The 27,414-nt window shown below is 36.5% G+C and overlaps 1 protein-coding gene across 2 annotated transcripts in view; it reads left to right on the top strand.

Annotated features, from left to right (window-relative positions):
- The window catches only part of LOC150080151 (sodium/potassium-transporting ATPase subunit alpha-like), a 265,285-nt gene that overhangs the window by 210,899 nt on the left and 26,972 nt on the right, over positions 1 to 27,414 (top strand). For both annotated transcript variants that reach the window (XM_090380961.1, XM_090380962.1), the window contains exons 15-19: positions 887 to 988; positions 1,388 to 1,542; positions 12,806 to 12,900; positions 18,680 to 18,854; positions 20,466 to 20,596. In XM_090380961.1, the coding sequence (XP_090237087.1) occupies positions 887 to 988; positions 1,388 to 1,542; positions 12,806 to 12,900; positions 18,680 to 18,854; positions 20,466 to 20,596 (658 nt within the window). The remainder of the gene's footprint in view (positions 1 to 886; positions 989 to 1,387; positions 1,543 to 12,805; positions 12,901 to 18,679; positions 18,855 to 20,465; positions 20,597 to 27,414) is intronic.

Consider the following 27,414-nt stretch of genomic DNA (forward strand, 5'->3'; position numbering starts at 1 on the left):
ATGAAAAAAATCGAGATCATCTGCATGAGCCACGATTTGAGTGCTTTCAACATCGTGTGCTACCAAGAACCTTATAATTCTGGCAACCTCGGGGACATAGCATGTTCTGGATTTTTGAAAATGCTTTTTTTAAAGGTTATGTATATAGCTACCTGTGTGTTCAAAGATAATAAAGTAGCCTTGATCCCTATAATCTCCCACAGAACATAATATATAAATTTAGAACCTGCTGTTCTTTTTTAAAATCTGGTCATCCTATTTTCCCTCTTCTCTTTTACAGTCGGCTACCCGAAAGGTTCAGGATTTTTGAGTCTCTGCTATACACTGAACCATGCTACTGCAACTGGAATCGCTTTAATTTATTTAGTTCATACCGTTTAGTTTCTTAATTACGTGTTGGTTAGAATCACTTTATTAAAATAAATTGTCGCAGTTATTTGAATTAACGTAAACTCATGTCAAACAACGAAAAAAGGGACCAACTTTTAGTTAATTTATAGGTTTTAAATATATCTTTAGCGCACTTTGTAGCTAGTAAATAACTGCATTGAATTTAAGGCATGCAGTATACTTGCGCGTTTATGAGTATAAGATACATTATGCACAAAAATAAAGTATGCCGAAATTTAACAGCGCCCCCAGTGGCAGTATCGTGTATTATGAAATAAGTTATAAGTTCTCAATGTTGTTGTGTCAGGTTTTAATAAGTTACTAATTAGTTATTTTGTTTTCCAAATGGACAGTCGATCCCTTGCTGATACTTGTCTTAAATTTGTTCAGTTTATCATCTCTGTTAACTGACTTCATAGAGCATGAGTTTATGCATTTATTAAGATTACTGATTTGTATTTCTTAGAAGATGCATTCACCGTACTTTATCACTTAGGTGTGGCTATGGGCATCGCCGGAAGTGATGTGAGTAAGCAAGCCGCGGATATGATTTTGCTGGATGATAATTTCGCCTCCATAGTCACAGGAGTGGAAGAAGGTAATCATTTGAATACTTTATTTAATTAACTTAGCACAGTTAAGAAAATTTTCTTGCATCTTCCATAACTGAGATAAACACCTTTTAAACCAATAATTTTTAGAATATTCTTTGTCACTTCGACATTGATTAGATGTAAAAAAAAAAAGCGTAACCTTTGGAGAGATTTATCTTAGAATTTTCTGATACTCTTTAATACTTTAAACCCCACCATAGTTGATCGTTAGCTAGTCTGACAAGCTCTTACGTGTGGACAAAAGGACACTATTTTATGAATGTGTGTAGTTGCTAACAATAAAGTAGTTTAATATAATATATTAATATAAAATAAAAAATTTAGCTTCTCTTTATAAAATAGGATCCTTTTTTTATTAATAATAGTATCATGTGACTTTTTAGGGCGACTCATCTTCGACAATCTGAAGAAATCTATCGCCTATACCTTAACTAGCAACATCCCAGAAATTTCACCGTTTCTGTTGTTTATTATAGCTGATATACCATTGCCATTGGGAACTATTACAATTTTATGCATTGATCTAGGAACTGACATGGTGAGCTTTTTTCTTGAGTTCTGTTTTTATTTTTTTATTTTCAATGGAACTGTCACGCATTCAAATCCACGTGACCAATTCTGTGTCCTTATAATTTATTAACAACATTTTATGTTACGTGTATAGGTTTTCGTAAAGAGATTGAGAGAGAGAAAGAAAGAGACGTTAAGAGAAGAAAAAAATAAACAAACAAAAGATAAAAAAAGTCAGTCTTACCTATCGAGCAGTTTCTTAAATGTACCTGAGGTCCGACTTAGAAATAATGCGAAGTAGAGGGACATGTTATTCTAGAATAATCGAGATGTTTCCCTGTACTTTGGTCAATACCACCTAAAGATAAGTAATGTGATATTTTGTGAGCTCGTATTTTTATTACCTACGAAATCGGGTGAACTTCTACGAACCTCTCACATAAATCACGCGAAAACTATGTTATGTAAGTCTAAATAAACTACAGCTAATCTATGTTCTTAAGAAAAAAGATATAACTTTAAACCAGCTGTGGGTATTGAAATGGCAAAGGAAAAATTATGTAGCTATTAAGAAAACCAGATTGGAGAGAGTCAAGTTTAAAAGAAAGGAAGTCGAGTTCTGCATTCGCGTGTAGCGGAGTTGATATAATCGCCGTCAATGGAATTTTTATGGTTTTTTTTTTTTTTTTTTTTCACAATATGGCTGAGTTAGTCGGTCTCCGGTGACGTTTCGTGGCTTTTTCTCCGGGAAATTCGGGTTTTCGTCCAGATAATAGGCAAATCAACCATTTAGCACAGTGAGGTAAAGAAATTTCGACCCAAAGGAGATCTAAAAAGAAGAAATTCCAGATTAGAAAGTCTTTTACAAAATGAATATCAGAGCGGTCATATGTACAAGCATCATCTGCACAAATAATTAGGACAAATTAGATGAATGATGGTTGATACTACCAAAGGGGCTCATCAGATTATAAGTAGAAATAGACATCATTGACACTGAGATTAGATAATTTATTTTTGTGAAATGGATTATAAAGTTTTTGCAAGGTTTAATTCTTATCGACCACTGAGTGTTGTCTACTGCAACGGAAGCTCAGCGCCGTCGTGGGTTGCACAGTTGGTATAAACACCGTTCTCCCTACACCGGAAGGAAAAGACCTGAGTTCGATTCCCGTCAATGACGGAGGAATTTTTTTAATGGGTCTTTTTCACAGTGTGGCTGGGTTAGTTGGTCTCGGTAAAGTAGCATAGTTTTCCTCCCGGAAACGAGTTTTTCGTCCAGAAAAACAGCAAATTGACCACAGAACACACGCAAATTACAGACATATTATGCATAACGCAATATGGTCTACGTTGCTGATGCGCTTAAACGTTATAACATAACAGTACATAACATAGAGGCCCAGCCATTCCTTTGTGTGGCATGGTCCCACCTGGACTCCTGCTTATCTTGATTTACACCTTGGTGATACAGAATACTAGGTATTCATAGTATTATTAGGCCTTGCACAGAATCACACTGCTTGAAGTGCAGGCAAAGGATTTAATTCTCAAAGAATAACTGGTCTGTGTTGCATTTTGATTCACAAGTGGGACTTGAATCCTGAATATCAACTCCAGTGCTGATTTTCAGCAATGCTGCTCATTATAAACGATCTTCTTTTATCTACAACAGTAAATATCTCTTAAAATGACAGAATCAAACTAGTGATGAACATTCCGTTTTCATTCTCATACATAATTTCCATTCGTCTTTCCCATGGGTAGACCTTGAATGGTAATTAGTCAATTTGTGCCCTGTCCGAAGGTCGAATACCTTTACCCCCTTCCCCCAGCTCCAGCTGAGAAGGAATGAACAACATAATTTTGTCCCTTTGTCAGGGCATCGGTCTCACTATCTTTGTTACTGCCCTGGGTTGACCTTTGCTTTCAATCTCCAGATCTTATGATGTTTGCTTAGAACCTTTTCACTGGAACTATTCCTGAATGAGTGAATCACATTTATTCCACAAGATAACCACAAATATCTAACTAATATATCCACCACCACTCCATTTAATATCGATCTCCAAACTATTTTGGATTGGGTGAACAATCTGATTTTATCTTTTAACAAAATAACCTTCTTCGCCTATACTTGCCTTCAGTAATATTCAGATATACGTTCCTATTTCTCTCATCTGTTGGAATAAAAATATCGCGTCAGTAACTTTCTCAGCAGCCAAAAAACTAAGTGCTCCCTTTAGCTCCTTTACTCCTGACATTTACCAGACGGAATTTTACAGCTGCTCTTAAAATCCGTATAATCTCAAATTATACAACTACGGAATAATATTACCACATGAGGTACATAGCCCAGAAAACCACTGAAGTGTATATGCTGTTGTTCAAAATAGAGCGATGAGGTTAATCGGAAAACCTGTTCCTTAAAAATGAGTGTCTAGGGGAGAGTTTTATTGATTAACCAGTGTTTGTCCCGGTGGCAACTACAATCCCATTATATTCCTCTAAACCAGTTAAAATTCTTTCTCCAATCGTCCACTATCTATACGCAGTTCATTTCAAAACTCTTCCTTCTCCTTCATCCTCTTTACTTGCATTCTTTGGAGAAAGCTTTCTTCATGGCGAAAATTACAACCTACAGATATTCAGTTTCAATTCTAACAAGTTCCTTTTTGCTTCTCCCACATTTATAGACTACTATATATAGCTTCGCCGATCTTTCATGTTTGAGTTATCATTAAAAAAGAACAGATGAGTGAAAATGAGATCAAAACCGTAAGCAGTAGTTTCAGAAACGGGTGCTGAATTTATAGACGTAAATCACTTGGCCGTATATACGCCTGCAAACTAAAATAAACTATGAGAAATTTATTACTCGCACATGGCCTTTAAGAAGGCTTCAGGAGAGAAGTTAAACTTCTTAAAATGTTTACTTTTAGGAACACTGAAATTTCTATAAAGGTTGCAGAAAGACAGTAAACTGAACAGAACATACTTTCACGCCTGAGAAATAGATTCTGTATAAAAGACAAATAATGTTTCGAAGTAACGTTTTTAATCGCTGTTCAGGGAGAATTGAACTGTTTGTAGAGTAAATAGGATTTTTATCTTCCCCTGGTGGATTTAACCGTAACTTAGTGAAAAACTGGCTGGTTAGACTTGCAAAATGTTATGAATTTTATGTATCTTTGTCAGACAGCGCCGTTTCCATTTATTTTCAGAAGGGTTAAACTGTTTTTTTTTTAACTGTCATTTCCGTTGTTTGTTATTTGGTTTTTTTCAGGAGCATTAGCAACTAAGGCCATATTGTTCCGGGATATACGGTGGTCATTTCCTGACCTTTCCGCATCCTCCGTATTTGGTGGTGACTGGCTCGAACCCCGGTCTAATCAAGAAGCCTGTGCTACGCACTGCTGCTCCTTCCCACCTGGCTACGGGGGCGCCTCATTTCCGTTGTGTCTGGAAAGAAATGAGACAAAAACTCTAAAAAAAAAAGCAAATAATCAGAAAAGAATTTATTATAAAAATCATTCAAGGTAGAATTTTGCTTAAAGCGTCCTTAAATTCGTTCAAAGTCTTAAATTTATTCAACCATTAGATCGTTGAACAAAATATTTTTGATGTTCTGGATAGTATGAAATGGTTTTCCCTTTCATCTTACATTTTAATTCGGAAAAAGAAAGAAGCCAGCCGGAGCCAAATCTGGTGAGTGGTGATGTTGCGATTGATCTCAAGTATCAAGGTAATCGGTGGCAGTAATTCGCCGTTCAAAGCGAGAATAGAACCTATAGGATACCAAGATATTGCTGCCCGAACCATTGTTGATCCCCTCCATGGTTTCTTTCATATCAGGTATTTCCATTATATTGTGCATCCCCTGTATGTTACTTTACGATATTGGCCTCGAGTTTTTCGTCTCGAAAAATTAACATGTATCATTCGAAAAGTCTTAACCAGGAATCGAGTTCATGAAGTTTAATTTTTAAATGCGAAATTAAGAATTTTTGCATTTGCGCACATGGCTAACTGACATTGTAAATCAGGATATTATACGCACAACGATGAGCTCATAGTTTAATGGATAAAAGATGTTTATGGTCTGGGGTATACGTGATCAGATGCAGTCATTTTTTTTTTTTTTTTTCATTTTTACCTAACCTTTTGTTCCTTAAATCTTTGGATAGAAATTTTGAGAACTGTTTTATGTAAAAGCATGTCACCAGGAAGGCAATTTATTGAATGAATAAACTAACCACTGAACTTTATAATCTGGAACATTATTTCTGACTATCATAAACGACCACTATGGCATTCTGCAATCCACTTGGACCACAAATATCACAGATGAGTCCATCACTGAATACGGCATACCTCCGAGTAAATTAAAATTACTACTTTGCATATATGATGCAGGAGCATATTAAATGGGAAATCATAGTACTATATATAGATTAGATTAGATTAGATAGCCAGACAGACAGACAGAAAGAAAGAAAGAAGGCTGACAAAACCGGAAGTAGTAACAATGGAGTGGAAAAAATAATAGGTTACCTGAAAAGAAAAAAAGAATGTATTACAGTTGTACTTGATGTTATAGATAAGCTGAATTTAATTTTTTCATCAAGGGTCAACAACCAAAAACAAAGGAAATATAGCAAGTTAAATTCATTGGATCTATAGCATCAAGTACAACTGTAATACATTATTTTTTTACTTTTCAGATACCCCATGATTTTTTCCATTGTTACTACATTTTGTTTTGTAAACCTTCTTCCACCTTTTACCCAAACTACTTATCTACATTCCATTATGGTCGTTGGGTATTTCTAGTAGTGCCCCTAGTCCATAAACCATCTTTATTAAGCCTTCATTGCCTGTACAAAATCGCCTCTACAGTGGAGCCTCTACAAAGGATTTATCATCAATTTGCTATACATAGAACGAATAATTTGACCAGTTCCAGAGTGTCCGTTTCGCGGATCCCCTGGAACTGGTCTACGAACCCCCAAGGGTCCGCGGACCCATTTGGGAAACGTTGCTCTAGAAAACAACCTATAGCTGATAGCTGTTCCAGTGTAAAGCAGTTTTCAGTACATTAATTAATAATAATAATAAATTATTAGAGGGAAGCTCCTTAAATCTTACCTGGCTGTATGTTGGAATTAAGCGAACTGGTGGTTAACATCGATTTTTGGAGCCGATTTTTTTTTTTGTTTTTTTTTAGAGATGATTTTGGCAGCAATCAGAGCATTGACATTTACTAGGCATCTGCGAGGTGATCTGATTCAGTGTATAAGGCCTTGAATGGGTTGAGTACGCTGAATTCTGATGGGATTCTTCCGCTTGCTCAGATTACGAACCTGAGGAGGCATAAATTCAAATTGAGGAAAGACCGTTGTAGAATAGATGTGCGGAAATTTTCTTTCAGCCAGAGGGTGGTTAATTTCTTGAATAAAATTCCATCTGTCGTTGTGGAAGTTGATAGCTTAAATAAATTCAAGGAGGAATTGGGCAAACTTTAGAGGGAATGGATGTGTGAAGTTGTTTTTCTTTTTGGGCTGATGCTACATAAGCTCATACGCTTGCTTTTCTGCCTCACATGCCTACATTACTACTACTCTGTCAATCGTCTATCGACTATTTCAAAAAAAAAAAAAAAAGAGTCACTCTTTGACTACGCGGAATGCGCATTTGTGTGTTTCGTGTTAATTGTTCGAAGATTTCTTTCGCAGAAAAAGAGAATTATGAAATCAACTCTCCCTCCCTATTCATCAAATTTGGCTCCGGCTGATTTTTTTTCTCTTTCAGAAGTTAAATTTAGAAAAGAATATGACCGACCATCCCAATGAGATAACTTTGGAATAATTTCAAGAATGCTTTAGAAAAGAGGTGTAACTAGTATATATATAGATCCATGGGAATTATTTTTAATGTTCATAATTAAATTTTTTTTTAACATTTGAATTTTTTTTTTTTTAATTTTAATCTCATCACATTTGAAATACGCTGTATATTATGACAGAATCCATCAGTGTAGATAATAATCATTTATATTATCTTAATTAATTAATTATAATTACGTTAGACACCTTTCATATAAGAATTAAGAACAGCATACTCAACATAAAATTATTAAAATAATCATAATTACCTCAGCCAACTTATTTTAAAATGATTTATTCAAAATATATGTTTGCATTAAAAAAAAGTTAAAAAAGTGTAACATTACAGAATACACAAAATGCTATTGAAAAACTTAAAAAATTTAAACATTGTTTAAACTTTTTTTAAAAATGAACATGTACTTGCTTTACCGAAATGTTTGAAAAGCCTGTCGAAATGATAAAGGTTTGTACTCTGCTGACCTCACGAAATACAGATGAGCGAGACATTTTCATATTTGAAAGTTTCTCTATGCAAAGTTGTCAGTTAATGCGTCATTAGTGCAATTGGGACTAAATTTCCACAAATGTCTTTGTGGAGTGCATCTCGACCCATCCATGAACGCCACGCCATTATTCTTAGATCAATGTGGTGTTAACAGTGACCATTTTCAATTTTTCATGGTCCTGCCATCGGATCATGAAAAAAAGTAGAGTGTAATTCACCAGTTTCAAATTCAGCTTAGATTCAACTCTCCCTTTCAAGATTTGCAAAAACATGAAAGTGCTGTAAGTCCATGATGGAATAAAAACGGTGTGAAAACTACCAATTTCAGGAAACTTGTAACAAGCATCGAAAGAGTAGAGGAAAAATTGTAATATAAGCAAAAGCGGACGTGTGATGATGAAAATAAGTGATAACAAAAATACATCTTGTATCCCTGTGTTCGGGGACAAAGAAAAGTAGTCCCTAACATCATCCTACTTATGAATGAACTAAATGTTACATATTACATTAACACCGAAATTAAATTTTAAATTTCTAGAAAAACAACGCGTAATACTGCAATTTTACTACGACTAATCATGAAAATGGCAAAGTTCGCAGTAATTTCATTTATGTAAATGACCTAGTTATAATATAACCGTTACACACCACTTAATTCTCTTCGTCACAGCAAGTTATACCGGATACAACTTTTTGCTTGAATGGAAGTCAGCGTGTGGTAATGAAGTTGCACGCCACCACCATATGATATGCGGTATTAATTCATGTAAATGTGTTTGCTATTGTGCGTTGTTGTCCGTGGTTGTGGCAGGTGTGGCATGGAGCTTATTTGCGGCAGTACGTAGTAAAGCTAGATTAACAAAAGAACGGTTGGTTTATACTGGTGTTAGCTGACATAGGGAATATATTTTAAGTTAATATATCCGTCTTATTTATCAGAATAATACGTTCCGGTCTTCCCAGTTGGCTATAAATCTGGTCGTGCAAAGAACTGCTGGCACTCTAATATAGTGAGCCTAGATGTAATGATAGGCGTTATGGGAATGCGAATAAATCTTAATAAATGAATATAGTTGCAGTGACGCCTGCGAAAGACTGTCTGTGCATCTATCTATCTCCCTCTGTGCCAGTTATCGGCCGTCGGAAAATAACAAATGAACTAAAAATTTAGAAGTTTCCTTCAACTGAAAATAATCAAACAGATATTCTTGCTCTTTGATTATTTTGCAGTTCCATGAACATGCACTAAGAGCTGCTCTTTTCTAATATACGAATGATAAAACAAAGCTTGGAATAGAGTCAGTGATCAACTTGGTCTTAAATGAGCTTTGGATTGTCAAGTTGTGCATTTGCTACTGCTCAGGGGCGCCTCCATAGCCAGGTGGGAAGCAGCAGCAGTGCGTAACGCACGCTTCTTGATTAGACCGGGGTTCGATCCCGTCACCACCAAATACGGGGATGCCGAAAGATCAGGGAATGATCGCCGCATATTCCCGGAGCAATATGGCCTTAGTTGCTAATGCTCCTAAAAACCAAATAACAAACAAACAAACAACTGCTCAGGAATTTAATGGAGCATTTTTGGAAGAAGAATTTGTCTCGAATTACAATGAGCATTGACTTTTTCAAACAAGTTTCTGGAAATGAAAATATGCTTCATGGACAGCAGAATATCCTTCGTCTTCTTGCCACTTTATTTCGAAATTCGTGATAGATATTGTTGGAACTTTCAACAAAATGTCATATTTACTGTCCACGAAATTAATGATCAGTAAATTCGGTTTCACATGCATATATTCACATCCTTTATATGTTCTCAAATTTTGAATATATATATACGTGTTATTTTATTGGGGTGGCCTCTAGACAGTCGTTCAACACCTTATTTCACTGTGTTGAGTACAGAAACTTAGCATAAGAAAGCCTAAATATATTGTATTATGTTTGTCTGTATAGGGAGTGTGGGTGTTTTTTTGTTGTTGTTGTTTCGGCCACTTTGCCACCAAGGAGTAGCCAACACCTGGTCGACTGCTGCCTGGTGCCCGTCCCTAGCCAACGAGGAGTTGGGTCTGGTTCTACTGTCTGCACTAGCCGTCCTGTTGGGATGGGGGAATGTTTTTATTTCCATCTCCCATTTTTCAAGAATGCACTCCAAAGAACTCTTCAGTTGAGACAGTATTAGCCTATTGCAAGCGAAGAAAATAAGATTGTTCTCTACCCCTTAGTTATTCTGGGGAAAATCGGGTTATTCGTCCTGCAGATCGGCCATCAGACCAACAAACAAGCATGCCATAAAATAAACCTGAATACTTCAGACAGTTTGCCTGAAAATTAATCATGTATTCATTAAATACTATGCTTAATATACACTGCTTGGCAAAAATATCAGAAGCGAAACCTCTGTATCTTGCAAGACCTGTATATCCCTGAATTACAGCTTAAATTCAACATGGGCATGGAAACGACTGATGGCCGAAAGATATAAAGTCCGTTAGCATTCTAATACACCTTGCTGCTATAAAAGACCCTAAATTGTTTTTGGGCCTTTTTCACAAAGTGAAAAACAAGGCGTAATACTGCAATGATATCACAATACTATGAGACATGTATTTTTTTCCGGGAAACTCGGATTTTTCGTCCGGCAAATAGCAAACTGACCAAAGGACAACCGTAATTATAGACCTAATATTCTAAGGCCCCATAGTTTTATGAACACCCGTCCTATTTTTGGTGACGTTTCGAATTCACTGTGGGTTCTTTGTCAAAATAGAAAATAAGCAAATAAATTAGAAGTTACAGATTCTGAACCAAAACCCACCAGCATAAATTAATATTCTAAAATGCACTAAACAGCAAAGTGTGCTTATTTGTAGAAAATTTACCAGTTCTAGGTGGTGCTGCTGGAAGAATACTAACTCTGAAACAATCAAATTAATAATTTAATTTTGTGCTGGTGGATTTTCGTTCGTTCCGAATTTGTAAATTTTAATTTCTTTACTTCTTTTCTATTTTTATACTTCAGAACGAACTTTTTACAAAACAATACAGTATATTTCAGTGCAGTAGTTGAATTCAAATCAAAATTCGTACACTTTACTGTTTTTCCGTTTCGATCACATAGAGATTTACTTCTCTCAGAACTGTGGATAACGGTATTTGAGTCTAACATACTTCCAAGCCATAAGGTTTAGGAGTATATTGGATTCAACATTTGATCTTTACGGAGAGTAGAAAGTCTTTACGTGATCGAATTTGAACGCAAGTAAAACTTACGAATGTTGATTTGAATTATAAAGTAAATTCGAAACATCATCAAGCGTGGGCATGTTGTCAAGTTAAGTACAGATGCTCTCCTACCAGTTGACAATATGAGAATACTGAAGCTGGACTTTGAATCACACTTTTTCCCAATCAGATTGACGTTGTTTAAGTCTGAAGAATACTTCGAGAGCCTTTCCTACCAGAATAAACTGCGGCCATTATCAATCCACTGCAGGATGGAAGCCTCCTCAACGATTCATGTTAAGAGAAATGGACCATAATCTGCCACGCTGGTCCAGTGCGGGTTGGCAGATCGACCGTATTGAGCAGTCAGGGGCTTGAACCCCGGTCAACTCTAAGAGCGTGTACTACTGCACTTCCGCTCCTGACCACTCGGCTACGGAGGCCTCTCTTATCAGAATATCTTTCCCCAACTGTGAAATTGCATGTAGTCTTGGTCCTCTGGTTGTAGTGCATGGAACCGTGAATGACTGGTCCTATCTTCATGTATTAGATAAAGTTGTTTGTCATAATCAATGGCAATTTATTGAAGCTAGCCTCTACGTCTTTCAACGGCAATAACACGCCACGTCACAAAGCACGACCTGTGACCTTATAGTTTGTGGACAATAGCATCGGGATAATACCCTGGACATCATGGAGGTCCATTTTCAACCTAATAGTGTGCCTGTGGGACAAATGAGAACTCCTGATTCGGACGCGCCCAAGAAGATGTTGAGTAGTGCTGGATCTCATTGCTACTTTGAAAGAAGACTGAAGTACCACTCTACTGGGATAAAGCCTACAGCAACACATTCACCTAGTTATTAATTTTCTTAATGAATAATGCATGCTGAACTACATGTGCCCCATTACTTTTGATAGGGTTTAGTATATAAACACCATCCTGAATTTCATTTTCCTAGATCAATAGACAACGGCAGAAGACAAAAGGACCATCAGATTAGTGTAGGTAGGCCACAGTAATGTTTCTTGTTTCACAAAGTACCCCAAGTACCATAGGAATTTCTGATGATCTCATTGATGATTCCATTTACCAAGCGGAATAAGAGAATCGCGATATTCGAATTATATGGCATCTTTTGATATTAACTGGCGGCTGTTATGTTTCACCATGTTTCATCGCCATGGTTCAATATTTCACCATGTTTCATCGCCTGAGTTCGCATGACAGAATCCCAAAAAAATTTCGCTCAGAGAAAATTTCATTTAGGAAAAATGCAGTTCTTATTGGTGGTGTAGGCAACTTTTGTTTATCTTCTCTTTCTCTTTCTCTTCTACTTGCCGTAGGCGGCAGGCTGAAGCATCTTTTGGGATGAAATGGCCGATTTAGAGGTTACTCATCTTCTTACCATTGCTTCTGCTCAGCCGTATTATACTCCATCTCTAAGAAGAATTGATACATCCATTCAGAGGCATTCTTATCTCTTGTTGCATCTAGGTAATGAATGATAAACCTTTATTTCAAGTTCCATGCTAGGTCAGTGCATTTCTCCTCCCTGTATATGGGCATGCAGGCTACATAGTATTATCTGTCTGTTATGTATAAAATAAAATTAATTTCATTAATTGCTTGAAGACAGACTGAATAACATTCTTAATGACTTTTATTTCAGGTTCCCGCCATTTCTTTAGCTTATGAAAAAGCTGAAAGTGACATTATGAAACGAAGACCAAGAGATCCCGTAAATGACAAACTTGTAAACGAGAGGTAAGGGGTGATTATGTCTTATTTTGTGCATATTTTTGGGAGGAGGAAAATGAGCGAGAAACAGAGATCTTCAGTAAGTGAATGTGCAATGTCTTTGAACGATGGCAGTTTATTTTTGGCGCAGAACCCAAGATCAGAGGGCCACTTTAAGTACCCTCCTATGTTAAGATCACAGCAGCTGGATGCTGACACCACGAAAGTATAATCATACCTGTGTGCAGGGCTGCGTGGGTAGCACAGTGATATCAAGTATCATCACCGTCCTTCTCACATAGGGTGGAAAAGGCCCGGGTTCGAATCCTGTCAATGATGCGAGGAACTTTTATGGACTTTTTTCACTCCGTGACTGAGTTAGTTGGTCTTAGGCGTAGATAGAAACTCGGGTTTTTCGTCCGTCAAAACAGGCAAATCGACTAGAGAACATACGCAATTCACGAACATAATACACTTGGGTAGTTGAACTACTGTTCTGGGTGACTCTAGCGTGACATTTATTTATTATTTTATCACCAATATTCATACACTGTACCATCCGGGTAACACCGTGAATGAACTCCAGGTTTCTTTATAACACAATATAATGCTCAATGTTATTGATTGTTGAATCGCATACAGTCACTTCTAGTTTCCTACCATAGCGAACTATTTTCTTGAATCGTCAGTTATTAGATATGATCATTGCAAAAATTCTTGGAACTCACCTGAACGCATCACTTCCCGGAAATCTATGAGAATACCTGAAATGCATCTGAAAACGTACAAAAGATTACATTTCAGCATCATAGGGATATTTAATATTTTCGACACGTTGTCAGGGCCGGTCCCAAAATTTTTTGGAACCCTGTTCAAGAATTATTTGCAGGACCTTGGAGTACTGTGCAAAAATAAATACTAGATATTTTTATAATAGTTATTTTTTATTTTTTCGTATTTTACGGTATTCAAATTTTCAAATTTTTCAAAATTTTACAGCTCTTTGAATGACAATAATGTGGGTAACTAGACATTAAGACGGCAGCAGGCTCGTTGATGGAAATGCGGAAAAGACACGGATGATATTATTATTTAGATCATTTGAGCGCGGGACCCTGTTCGACAGAACCGGTTGAACATGCTTGTGGCCGGCGCTACACGTTGGATAACATTAGGTCATTGTGAAATAACTATTTTATGACTCCTTAGGCTGTATTTCTACAACCATAATTCGTTGATGAGATCTGTTCTGTATGCTGCTCTGAATTGTATCAATAGTCTTATGTAATCTTTGAAGGTCATAACTGTACTGTATGTGCTGTCTGCTGTTCGTTTCGGAAATGGTTATTGCGCCTGTTGCCTCTCGACCAAGGATGATATTTCCTGGAGATCTCTGTCTCCCTCTTATCTACCAGTTAATCTCCTTAGATTGGCTTATCGATCAATGTTCAAGTCGTAAAGCTTGAGATGGAGTAAACTCACGGCTCTAAATTTTGAGCCGTACTAAAAAAGAAAAACAAAGTTAGTTAATTTACGCAAGGCGTTGCATTTCAGGGGCGTTACATTTTTATTTCTTAAATTAATTGGATTTTTTCTGTGATTAATAGAACTTCGATGCTCAGCCGTCCGGGATGATATATGAAAGATTTTTTACCTCGATTATTATTATGCCTTATTATTTCTTGCCTCGATTATTATTAATTTGACGAAACATATTATGCCTAAATCTGATGTTGCACCTGCTTTTATTGAAAAGTAAATAAATAATTATCGTGTTACCGACTAATTGCTAATTGATTAACTAATACTGTATTAAAAGTAATTGTTTTCATCTCCCTTGCACTTCATTCTATAATCAACAGCGCATGAAATGCAACACATATTTCAGGATGTGTTTTAATAAATTAACAAAACCTAACCTAGTATACTGTGAACGCCTTCTTAATTTTACTTATATTTTCTGGATTTTAATAACAATTAAAATATAACGCATATTTAACGTTTCGGATTAAGTAAGTCGTAATAATCAGTGATTATGTATTTAGTAAACTGATAATAAAAAATGAGGAAAAAAGCAACGACTGTTATGCGTGAACCGAGAGCATTCGTCTCGCATCTGCTATGTTGACAATTCATTCCTACAATCAGTGCAAGGCAACAAATGTGATAGTCAGTGCTATTCTTAATATTCTGCTACAATATATGGTATATGGATGGCCTTTGTGATATGTTGTTCGAAAAAAGTAATAATAAATAAATAAAAAAGATTTAATTGCCAGATTTTTAGTGGTTCGATTTTTAATTAAATTTCAGAAGGCTTGACAAATCATTCTAAAAGAGCCAAATATAAAATGTCATGAAAATTCATCCAATGGGAGTCGAATTATTTACATGCGAGGGACATGGTGAAAACTATAGGCGCTTTAATTATATATGTTAACGCGCCTAATAATCCATCACTGCCCCAAAGATCAATGTAGCGGGCATATCAGTATTGTGGAAATACTCATGAATTAGATTAGAATTTTTTTAGTGTACAGTTAGCCCGGGCTTACGACGTGCCATTCTTAAGACGATTACCAATTACGAACGTCCTCCGGACTTAAGACTTGACTCCGCATTTGATCAGCCGAACGACAGATGCTCAGCGTTGGGCTGGCCTAGAAAGCACTAGATGATACGTAAAATGTTTTTTTTATCGATTATTATTTGACAAAACATATTATGTCAGATATCTGCAGCTGTTTGCAGTGATGTTTTTATCGATGGTTCTCGACTGAGTGGCTTGATCACATTTCAAGATTTAATTAAAAATGTACATCAGCCTGGCAGAACTTACAGAACAGATATCAACAAGATTCCCTCATATCTACCATCATTTCCAAGATAATTCGTGTCATCAATGACTTCCCACTAGCGTCATGCACTGGAAATGGTGGAATCCCACAATTTATCTTAAAGAGTGTAAGTGTCTACATCATAATTGCACTTTCTAGTGATCCTAAATGGCATCTTCACCACTCAAACCTTCACAACAGTCTAGAGCCAATAAACAGTACGGCCCATACCTGAAACAAAAAGGGAATCACCTCAGTGACACGGTTCCGTCCAATAATAAAAGCTTCAATCCTCAAAGTAATGGGGAAGTGCCTACTTCCCATCTAACCAACCAGATCCTGCCATGTGATTCGTCATATATTCATTATAACGAAACGGATATCCATCATAAAAAGCCTGCTAACAACCAACAACACAATTCTGGAGGTATTTAAACATAGGGCTGAGTTGGCAGTAGTCTACATGGATGTCCAATCCACATTTGACTGCGTTGGTATCCGTGCCCTCTTACAGTTGTGTGAGGAAACAGCAGATTAAAGGCTATGTTCTTGCATTCTTAAGGTCCCTCCTAACGACAATGGTTCTTCACCTGACCGTGAATAAAATATCCTTGACACAAACAGTTAAGAGTGGGATTACTGCTGCAGTTCATCAATTCCTATGCTAGCAAACAGATTTTATCAGCTCTGTTAACGATTTGAAGCTCCTCTCCTATATCGGATCCACAAGACCGACAAAAGTCCAAATACCGCATCCGCGTTCACCATCAAAAGCCTGCAGAATCTGACAACACACCTCTCGCAGTTTTCCCTAAAAATAAATTTGCATTAATAATATTCTCTCTAAATTCACATCTTTTCCAGATGAACCTGGAAATCAGTGGAACCCCTGTCGCACCACTCGCCAAGCATAGAGATCTTGGGGTCATTTTTGACTCAAAACTCAGCATTAAAGATCATATAGCAAACATCCACAACAAAGTCTGTAGATCCAAGAGGCTTGCTAAGCAACACCTTCTACATGTCACCGAGTGTGGAATCATACTACAAGTACACTTACCGGTTTGTTTAGCCTGTCATTACCTACGGAGCTGAAACTGGGCGTCTTTAGCCAAACCAACGCTGAAAAGCATAGCATCTGATGAGTACTGGGCACTTCGATGGATCCTAAACAAACATATCCTTCCTCCACTTATACACACTTCACAGATAACGGAAGTACTAATGTTTAGAAAAGTTTCAGAACGAATCTTTGCCCTCTGCTGACTCCCAACTATAAAAATGTCAGCGGGCGAAATAAATACTCACAGTTTTTGGCAACTGTGTCAAAGGAGAACCCCCCCCCACAGTCCTTAAGAGCCCTCCCTACCTACTACCTATACAGTCTGTGGCATGGAGGCTCAGAAAAGTCGATAGATTCCTGCCAATGCAAATGTTCCACAACGTATAGAAGACTGATGCTGATTACGTTTATTGATGACAAAGTCTATAGAAGCCGTGTAATCAGTGAGTAGTTCTCGTCATAAGCTGCGTGGTCGCCATGCCAAAGTGGTATGAAGCGCGGTTATATTGCAGTGATCCAGCTGATGCCAAGTGAGCGTGATACTGTGTAGATCTGGTCTGCTGCTGAAAAAGAAACCTATAAATAACCATTCTCTGTGAATAGCTATTCTTTGTAATTAACTGTTGTTTATAACGATATTAAATCCCTAGAATTATTGCTATTGTGGGTATTGCATCATCCTCAATGCAAAACCATGTTATTACTACTGATGCCCTCGTGCGACGGTTGGTAGAATCGTCGTCCTCCCCACACTGGGTAGAAAAGAGCTGGGTTCGAGTCCCGTCAATGACAAGAGGAATTTTTATGGGCTTTTTTCATAACCGGTCCAACAAACAGAAAATCGACCACAAAACACACGCAATGTACAGACAGTAGTATATACCGAGCAATATGGCCTTAGTCGCTAATGCTCCTAAAACCCAATAACAACAACAACATTAACTATTACTACTGATTGAAATAAAGATAAAGATTTTCTCAGTGTTATGACTAGAAAACCGCATATTCTATGCATATATCCTCCCTTTAAAAAATGGCTGATAAGAGTAAATCAAGTTCCGGAGAAGCGTCTGATTTTAGGGAACAACGGTCGTAACAACGGATACAAAGATCAACTTAATTAAGCGCTCTAAGAAAACGCTGTATTCCTTCAAACATCACTTGGATATCCTTCGAACGTGGAGCAGCATATGGATACTCTTACCAACGTTGCAAAACTTCTAATTTGGATTCATGATGAAAAAGCCAACACCGTCTGCTGTTGAATTTAGCATTAATTCAAGAAAAGGTAGAAACCTGCATGAGCTTCTTAAACAAGGGTGGGTGAGAGCTCTGATGCTACTAACCATGTGCCTTCACGAATGTTTTCGAATTACTGCTTTTCACTGTTTTTCCAAGCCATTATTGTAACTTATTAGAATAAAAAGAATTATCTGGCCGCTGGGACTAGAACATAACCCAAAATGTTAACATTGTACTGATGGAAAAATGTGCTTCGACTTGCAACGCAAACGAAGATTCAATATCCAGGAACCCATTATGTCCTAAGTGCGAGGACTGCTTGTATTAATTTTTGATAATCAAATTTTTTTAACGGTCTGAAAGAATTTTAGACCGTCACAGTCTTAGATGACCTTTTAAAACTATCTTTTACTTAAGAATAGTTTAAAAAATAGTTTATATCTGAAATTTAATTCTTTCTGGACACCCAGCTTACGAATACATAATATTTGAAATTACACGAGAAATGTAATCATACTATTAATTAAAATTTCTTGTTAGAAAATCATTTCACAATCCGAACTAATAATCTTCCCTCTACTCCTAAATATAGAGTTAATTTTTAAAAAGACAGGGGCTTGCAATCTGTTTAATAAAGAGAAATATCATATTTTACCTTACTTAGATTGATATCCATGGCTTATGGTCAGATTGGAATGATGCAAGCTTCTGCCGGTTTCTTCGCTTATTTTGTTATCATGGCTGAGAATGGATTTTGGCCCAAGGACCTCTTTGGATTGCGAAAAGCTTGGGATTCTAAAGCTATAAATGACCTGGAAGATTCTTATCGTCAAGAGTGGGTAAGTAGTTTGTTCTTTTACGTAACGTATTTGTAGCAGGTGAAAATAATGAATTTCCGTTCCAAAAACGCCCGCCGTTTTTGGACCAGAAACCAATGGAAAGCTGTGCTTTGGAGTGACGGTCGTCCCTAGGCGTGTAGCAGACGCCCGGAGCAAGCTACCTGCTGGACTGAATCGTTCTGACAATGAAATTTGGAGAAAACAGCGTGATGATCCGGGGCTGTTTATCGTGGTTTGGCCGGTGGTCATTGGTTGTTTTGGACACAGTCATGAATACTGAGTTATATCTAGACATCCTGTACAATAATGTGTTACCTTTGTTGTAGCAGCACGTCTGGGAGAGCCCATATCTATATCAGCAGGACAATGCTCCATCCCATACTGCTCGCATTTGGACGGACTGGTTTCAGGACATGAGCGTCTACAAGTTTGACTAGCCAACCCAGATCCCTGACCCCAATAGTACAGAGAACCTCTGGGATGAAATGGATTGTTGGGTGCGTGTGAGGAGAGACTGCTCAAAAAAAAACCAGACCTGAACTGGTTTTCGCTTTGAAAGCTGAACGGCGGAAAATATAGAAGTACATTTACAAAAGTCTGGCGGAGAGTTTTCCATGAAGACTTGAGCCAGTCATAAAGGCTAAAAGTTTCTACATACGTTATTAGTTTTCCTGTAAATAAAGGTTATTTGTAGATATGCAGGTGTTTGGATATAATGGTAGGGTAGTGTATATCAACTATGAGCAATATCCCTTAAGCTATGAATAAAACGAAACGTTACCGGTTTTTCGTTGCCTGCAATTCACTTTGGTAACGTTTATTTACTATGTCTACATACCCTTTAGTAAATCATTTTTCGTAATTTATGAGCGATAGCATTCACAACGCAGCCCTCTGATAATTAATTGCTAAATCCCACTTTGAACCTATTCCTCAACTTTGGTTATCTATTACTTGAGCGTAACTGTAATACTACGCCACTAACCTATATGAGTATTAAATTAGGTTCCCAGGCAGTCTAGATTTAAATGTCTGGCGTAATATGTCTGTATGTATTTATATTAAAAATATGTTCAGTACTCGTGCTAAGACTACAAAGGGTGTAAGAATGTCAAGCTATATATGTCATTACTCTTAAATTTCATGTCAAAGTTCTAAAAATACTGTACGAGTTTTAACCGCAGCGTTACGTCACTAATGAGGGTTTTTTTTATTATTTTTTTTTATCGTATGATGTGAGCAATCAGTTTTTTTCCTGCTTCCTTTATGTATCGTGACCGTGAGGTCCAACCTGACAGTACGGTACCATCGTAATATCCAAGCCCAAGGCGGGATTCGAACCCGCAACCTTTGGGTTGCCAGCAGGCACTTTACCCACCCGGCTAGCCCGGTCGGCTGCCAGTAAGGGTTTATTGGCTCACAGATATATTTATTATAAATAATTTTTGTATATAAATTATTTGTTTTTATAGGTACGTATGAACTTCTTTTTTACTCTAACCATACACTAGTTATAAATATTTCTTTAGCCTGAAGCTTTATGTTCTTTAAATCTGTTACGAAATTAGCACTATTCTGTACTAATTCTATCATTCTTTTAATGTTTTTCAGACTTACAATGCTCGGAAAACTCTGGAATTTACATGTCACACTGCATTTTTTGTATCTATTGTGGTTGTGCAATGGGCAGATTTGATCATCTGCAAAACTCGTCGGAATTCCATTCTCCATCAAGGAATGAAGTAAGTATAATTTGTTTTTCCCTTAATAAAGAATATCTTTGAAAAACCGGTGCAAAATATTCTTAATTTTTTAAAATTTATTGAATAACTAAATTCTTTAGTAAAACTAAAAAGAGCCAGATGAAGCACGGTTTCGATTTTGTGGGGGCAGCTGCTGACTGTTCTAATTTTTACAATTTGAATATGGATTTTTTTTTCTTTGTTAACTTGGGTGTCATTATTGATGACCAAGATGAAATATTCCACCAAGATACGAGTATAATGGAACAAAGCTATGGAGGGAGCTAGGGGGATCCAACTTGGTGATTATTGGTTGTTTTTTTCAAAGAAAAGATTAAACCACTCGTAAAAGAAAATAAAATAATTTTAATATGGTTGGAAAGGACATTATGTGGTTGTTTTCCATTAAGATTATTACTGTATTTAATACCACTCATATATCACGAAATCCTCTCTTGTTTGCGCATCAGGTTTCTGGGACATCGGCAAGAGGAGTCTGTCGGCAGCATGGTCTGATGATGGGTATCGGTAAGATACCTGAAACGTCACCTTAATGTATAGTAGTTTAGGCAAATAGCTTAATAAACTATATTATTAATTTCACGTAGTTATGAGTGGTATTAAATATAGTAATAATCTTAATAAAATAATTTTATTTTATTGAATTTTTTCCAATTTTGCCTTTTTTCTCTTAATTCTATATAATATAATATGATGTTTGATTGCAAGTTTATTCTTTTAAATAATGTAATCATTTCACATTGAATAATAAATGTATGCACTCCAATGTGTGTCTTATAAAAATACATAAAAGCTGCGTGCTACAACTCCTTTAGTTTTCATTTTCACGAACAGCCTAACAGTTTTAGCTGAAAGAATTTATTTTACGCATGTTATAAAAAACAGTTAATAAATTGTTAACTTGTGTTATTAATGCTCGCGCTCAAGTTTTTGTTTGTTTATTTATTTCAACGGGAATGAAAGTTTTTTAGACTAAGCTACTACACACATACCTTCCAGAAGGCTGACGTTAAGTGTTATAAATGTATCTAAAGGTAAACCTTGATACACTGGCATTGGATAATTCTGCTAACACTTTGGTTATTTCTGCCGCTTGGCTGCCTGAAAATAAACGAAATTCCAACACACACCGAAAACACTGGCTACTGAAGCGGTCTAAGTTAGTACTTCCTCATCAGCTGAAAGCCGTCCCTAAGTGAGCAGAGATACTTCTCTTTCATTCAGTTGTAGCTGCTGCTCCTCTTTGGAGGAAGCTACATATTGAAAAGAGGTGATGCGTACCAGACCATTGTCCAAACGAGGTTATAAAGTAATTTTATATCCGTAGAATGGCTAATAGGGGCAGTTACAAAATATAAATAATGCACGTTGGACAATTAGTCTTTATTTAATAACAAAAATATTTAGTAACGGTACTTTTATAGTTCATAAAATCGCCATTTGAAATAATGTATTTAAAAAAATCAGTCTCTCTTTGGCTGCCATCCAGAACGTTTTTCTCTTTCTTAGAAATCTGCATACAAGGTTTGGGCTGTGTTTCCAGCACAAATGTTCCTAATCAGTAATACATATACATCGATGTATTAGCCTCAATAAAAGCTTTCAGTTGCGGAGTTTGCTGCCTCATCTGCAGCGTTTAAGTTGTAAAAGTTACAATGATCAAATCAACCTTTGCTTTCTGTAAAGTCCTCTGCACATCCAGAATTAATCTCTCCTTGCTCTTGTATCAATCATAACTACCATTCATGTTTGCTTTGTTGGTGTTATGTAAACGCCCACTCCAAATACTGCTGATTGTCATCCTCATTCCTTAATAGCAATGTATCGATGTTTATGTGCCGACCGTGCTAGCCAGGTGAGTAAAGTGCCTCCTGGCAACCCAAAGGTCGCGGGTTCGAATCCCGCCTCGGACTTGGATTAGGGTAAAATGCAAAAACTTTGGGAGGTGCATTATGACCACAGAAGCCGATGCGCCAACAACTAACAAAAAAAAAAAAAAAAAGAAAGATGTTTATGTGAAGTATGGTTCCGACATACTTTGCTTCCAATGGAGTCGTTTTCTTAACTGATTCTCGTTGATCAAATACGTCCAGTAGCGTGATGCAACTCTACGTCTTTCAAGACACTCATCTGAAGCTTAGCTTTCAGACTATGAATTCTTTTATCTTTCTGCATTGAAGGTTCCCAGGAATAACTTTTTCTGAATGCTTTGTGCCAAACATTACTGTAAAGTATATAAATAAGCATGCCATAAATGAAAATCTTCTTTCATCTTCTCAACCTTCAGCCCATGCATGGTACTAAGTACTATAGGTTCTAATACTTCTCGTCTTTGGGGTTTCATTAAAAAATGAAATTACTGCAAGCCTAACAAAATACCTTGAGACTTAAATGCAAAACAAAAATTTCCAATTTTAGGATTACCAGAACCGAAGTGCATACACTAACGTGTATTATGCCTGGAAATTACTGTTTACTCCAGTGGGTTTGCTTGTTTGCTGGACTTTAAAAAAATAATGGAATTCCGGGATCAAAAATCATGTCGCCTTCACTAGACACTGGCTAACTCGGCACGGAGTGAAACACTCCCATTGACGGAATTCGAATGTAAGTCTTTTCCATACAGTGTGGGGAGGATGGTAATTATAACTACTGTACTATCCACGAAGTCCTCACTGAGGGAACGTACCTGATACTTCGTTTACGTGAGAGAAACTTCAGAAAGCTTCTTGAGAGAATTAGAAGGTCCTTCGGGACTTTGCCAAAGCGAGCCGAACTCGAAGAAGTTGGATCATAAAAACATGGATCCTGTTTAACTGAACTCGTATGTTGATCCCGTATAAATATATGGTTTGCAGTTTTACAATAATTTGGTTTCCAATATTTTATATTGTACTCCAACATGAAATGTGATTAGACTTTTTTAATCGGATTTATCTAAGGTAAATAAAAAATATTGTTAATAAACGTGCGTATACTGTCTTGCTTTACATTTATTTATGAACAGTTTGAAATCAGAGACAACGCCTTTAGCCAACGATGTTGTTTCTTAGATATTAATATAGACATTCATAAAGAAACCAGTTTCTGTGAGTCATTCTTGTGGCTTTTGATCTCGTACTGATTTGAAATGGTGCCACAATGATTGCTACATATGTATTTCTTTGCCTCATCATTTTCACATCATAATGGTAATATAGGCACATAATTAAGTAAAATTAAATATTTTGTTGGACATTATTTAACTGTATTTTTCCCACCCATGAGATCACGATACTATCAACGAAGATCATCTCGTAAACTTATATTACTTATCCAAGATAAAATCTTGGATAAGTTTCAATGTTATCAATTGTTTGAAACCTGTGCATTGAAACCTGTGCAATGTTTCAATGCACAGGTTTCAATGTTATGTATTAATTACTGAGTTTCATTTTGTTTTCCGTCTCAAAACTTCGTAGTGCATAATAACGATGTTTGAAGAATTATTGTAATGACTATACAAGAATGATTACCGGGATTTGTAATAGTAACAAAAATGGATTTATACATACTTTTAGGCTATAAATCATCTGGCACTTCCGAGAATGCAAGGGAATTCTCCAAAGACACAAACGCCTGAAAGACTATTTACGATTGGGAAGATCATTAACATTCAAGCGCAGTGTTTGTAATAAAGGCAATAAAATTTAGGCTAAGTGGATGAATTCACTTCCAAAGATATGATTGATAAAATGGTAATAAATAAATTGCGCGGTTGATGAAAAATTATTTGAGGATTTGGCAGGAAGATATTCCTAGTTTTTTTCTCCTTTTTTTTTTATACAGTGGGTTTTACGTTTCAAGCAAAAAAGTGCTGCTTAAATAGCACAAAATTTGTATGTAATTTCAATAAAATATATTATTATCCATATTTAAATTAAGAATCGATGAAAATTCCCTAAAACATCCATATGGAATACGGGGCGTTATAAAAGCTTGAATATTGCACCTGTATGTTTGTTGCCATGCGCTGGTTGAAGGAATGAATATGAAATATAGTAGATGCACAGAAACGAAATTTTCACGGCTCCGGCATAATTCTCGTTATTTTATTATTATTATATATATATTTTTTGTTAGAAATCATGAATTATTACTATTTACTAATGCTCCTGAATGTAATGCACCTTACAAATTGCATACATATCACATGGGCTATCCATATACTATATATTGTAGCTGAATCAAAAACGCGATATTATGTTTTTGCCGTCTGCTGATTGGAGGAATGAACAGACAATATAGAAGATGCGAAGAAACGAAATGTTCTTTGTTCACGCATAAAAATCGTTGCTTTCGCTCGTTTTTCTGTTACAGTTTACTATATACTTACACTGGTGTGCAAAACTTAAGGACCAACACTAATTCTAAAGATTACAACCACAAAATCTTCACTTAAGGTACTCTTTACTGATGAGAGTAGATTCAGTCTCAGCAGCGATTCTGGACGTCAGCTAATCTGGCGAGAGGTTGGCACACGGTATCACCCCGCAAACATCACTGAAAGGGATCGATATGGCGGTCGAGGTGTTCTCCTCTGGGAAGGCATTATCTTGGATGGACGTACATAACTCCAGATACTGGAAGGCGGTACTGTAACCGGTGCACGCTACTGTACTGAGGTAATCCTTCCCCATGTGCGTCTGTTCCGAGGTGCCATTGGTCCCGAGTTCGTGTTTATCGATGATAATGTCACACCCCATCGCACTGTGGCTGTTAATATGCTTTTGGAAGGTGAGGACATTGTTAGTATGGATTGGCCTGCCCGTTCCATCGGTCTAAATCCCATCGAACACATATGGGACGCTCTGGGGAGACGCCTACCGGCACGTCCACACCCACCAGAAAATGTTCACCAGCTGAAGATGGCGCAGAGGAATGGACGATGTTACCGCAAGAATTTATCAAAATTCTTGCGGTAACATTGTTCTAAATATGGACAGGCGGTGCAAAGCCTGCATCGACGTTAGGGGTGGCCATATCTCCTACTGAGGACCACCTCTTCCCTTCGTTACATCTTTGGTAGCGATGCATCTGTATCATGACAGCCAGTGCTTTGTTGCCATTTTTGAATAAAGTCCCTTCTGTACAGTTTTGTTTCCGTTGTTTCCTTCATCATTTCTGTACCTCACGAGGTTCCTTTGGTATGCTTTTCCCATATCCAGGCCACTCCTATGAGAAGCTACATGTGAAAACCTGACTGGTCCTTAAATTTTGTACACCAGTGTAAATCATGAGCTATTACTACAATATTTGCTTATTATATTAATCACAACAGAAACGTTAAATACGTGTTATGTTTCAATTGTTATTAAAACACAGGAAATAAGTAAATGCAGTACGAAAGCGTTGACAGTATACTATGATTGTTTAATTTATTAAATCACTAATCAGTTAGTAATTAATCAGCAACAAGATAATTAGTTATTTATTTTTCGTTGCTTCTTTTCTACTATTAGTTATTTACTTTTCGCTTGTATTAATTACAATAAAAATAAAAGTTCACTTAATTTAAGAAATAAAAATTGAACGCGCCTGTAACATACTACTTGTACTAAATAATTTTTCAAAGTTATAAATGAACACAAACACACACAGAAAATAAATGACCCTGGGTTCGAATCTCTCTAATTTGTGTTTTCGTCCAGAAAAACGGGAAAACGGATTATACTACACGTATACAAAAATGGCGCACTACACATCTCCTTAGCTGTTTTGGTGCAATACACACACACACACTTTATAAACAAATTCGTTTGCTGTAGCAGCCCGAACTTTTGCAATGCCAGGGACAAATACACCGCGAGGCCAGGGGCAAGGGCTAAGTCGTCCCGCCATTCTACCGACCTTGTTCGTCTGCATAAACAAAAGCGTCTGTATTTAATTAATGTGCTTTTCCGTTAGCACGAAAAAATTATTTTCCAGTCTTCCACACTAACAAGGCTCAGCAGTCCTTAGTAAATACTGACGGAAAAGTTAAAACACTACTTGTATTTAGTAACTATTAAAATAAAAAAAAGTATACTTACATGTATTATTCCCAATTAAAAATTATTTAAAATTATTAAATTTTTAATTATTAATTGAAAAGAGTACTACAGTGTGCTCACAATAATAGACACCTTTCGTTATGTGATGAGGCGTAAACGTCCGCGTACGTATCATTCCTTAGTCTGTTTTTTTTTTTTTTTTTCCCCTAATTACAGAGAGAATGCTTCCAGCTGTCAGGAACTTCAGATATTCACAACTTTTTTTTTTTTTTCTACAGAAATCAAATGGACTATTAATTGTCTATAAGAAGACATGGTAAAACAAAAGTAAATACGCAATCCAGACTGCTCCAGAAAGCAAATTTTTACGTAACGTTTTCCATATTAAAAAATTCTAAATTTATCTTTTGATTTAAAAAACGAGAGAATTGATAAATTTCCACATATATTTATATAATTTACATTTATTATTTTTATCGTAACATGAAATATTACACTTGTGTACTGTAGAATCACAGTTACTTTGGCACCATGCCTTTTTTTTTTTTTTTTTTAACCATTGTTTATGTCATCAATGTGTTCCTTTCCACAGTCTATTCCCTGTCATTCACCCTTCTAACTTTAGATTCTTTGGTTCTCGTGTAACATTACGCAAAGGGACTGTTACAGTAGATTCTGTTTTATTCATAGCTGAATACCGAAAAGCAGCAAGAGAGCAAAATTATTAGTATTAATTTTATGTAATTGCATGCCTACATTAGAAAA

Source organism: Mastigoproctus giganteus, chromosome 9, assembly GCF_048544385.1.
Source record: "Mastigoproctus giganteus isolate SK-2022 chromosome 9, ASM4854438v1, whole genome shotgun sequence".
In the NCBI taxonomy this organism is placed as follows: Eukaryota; Metazoa; Arthropoda; class Arachnida; order Uropygi; family Thelyphonidae; genus Mastigoproctus; species Mastigoproctus giganteus.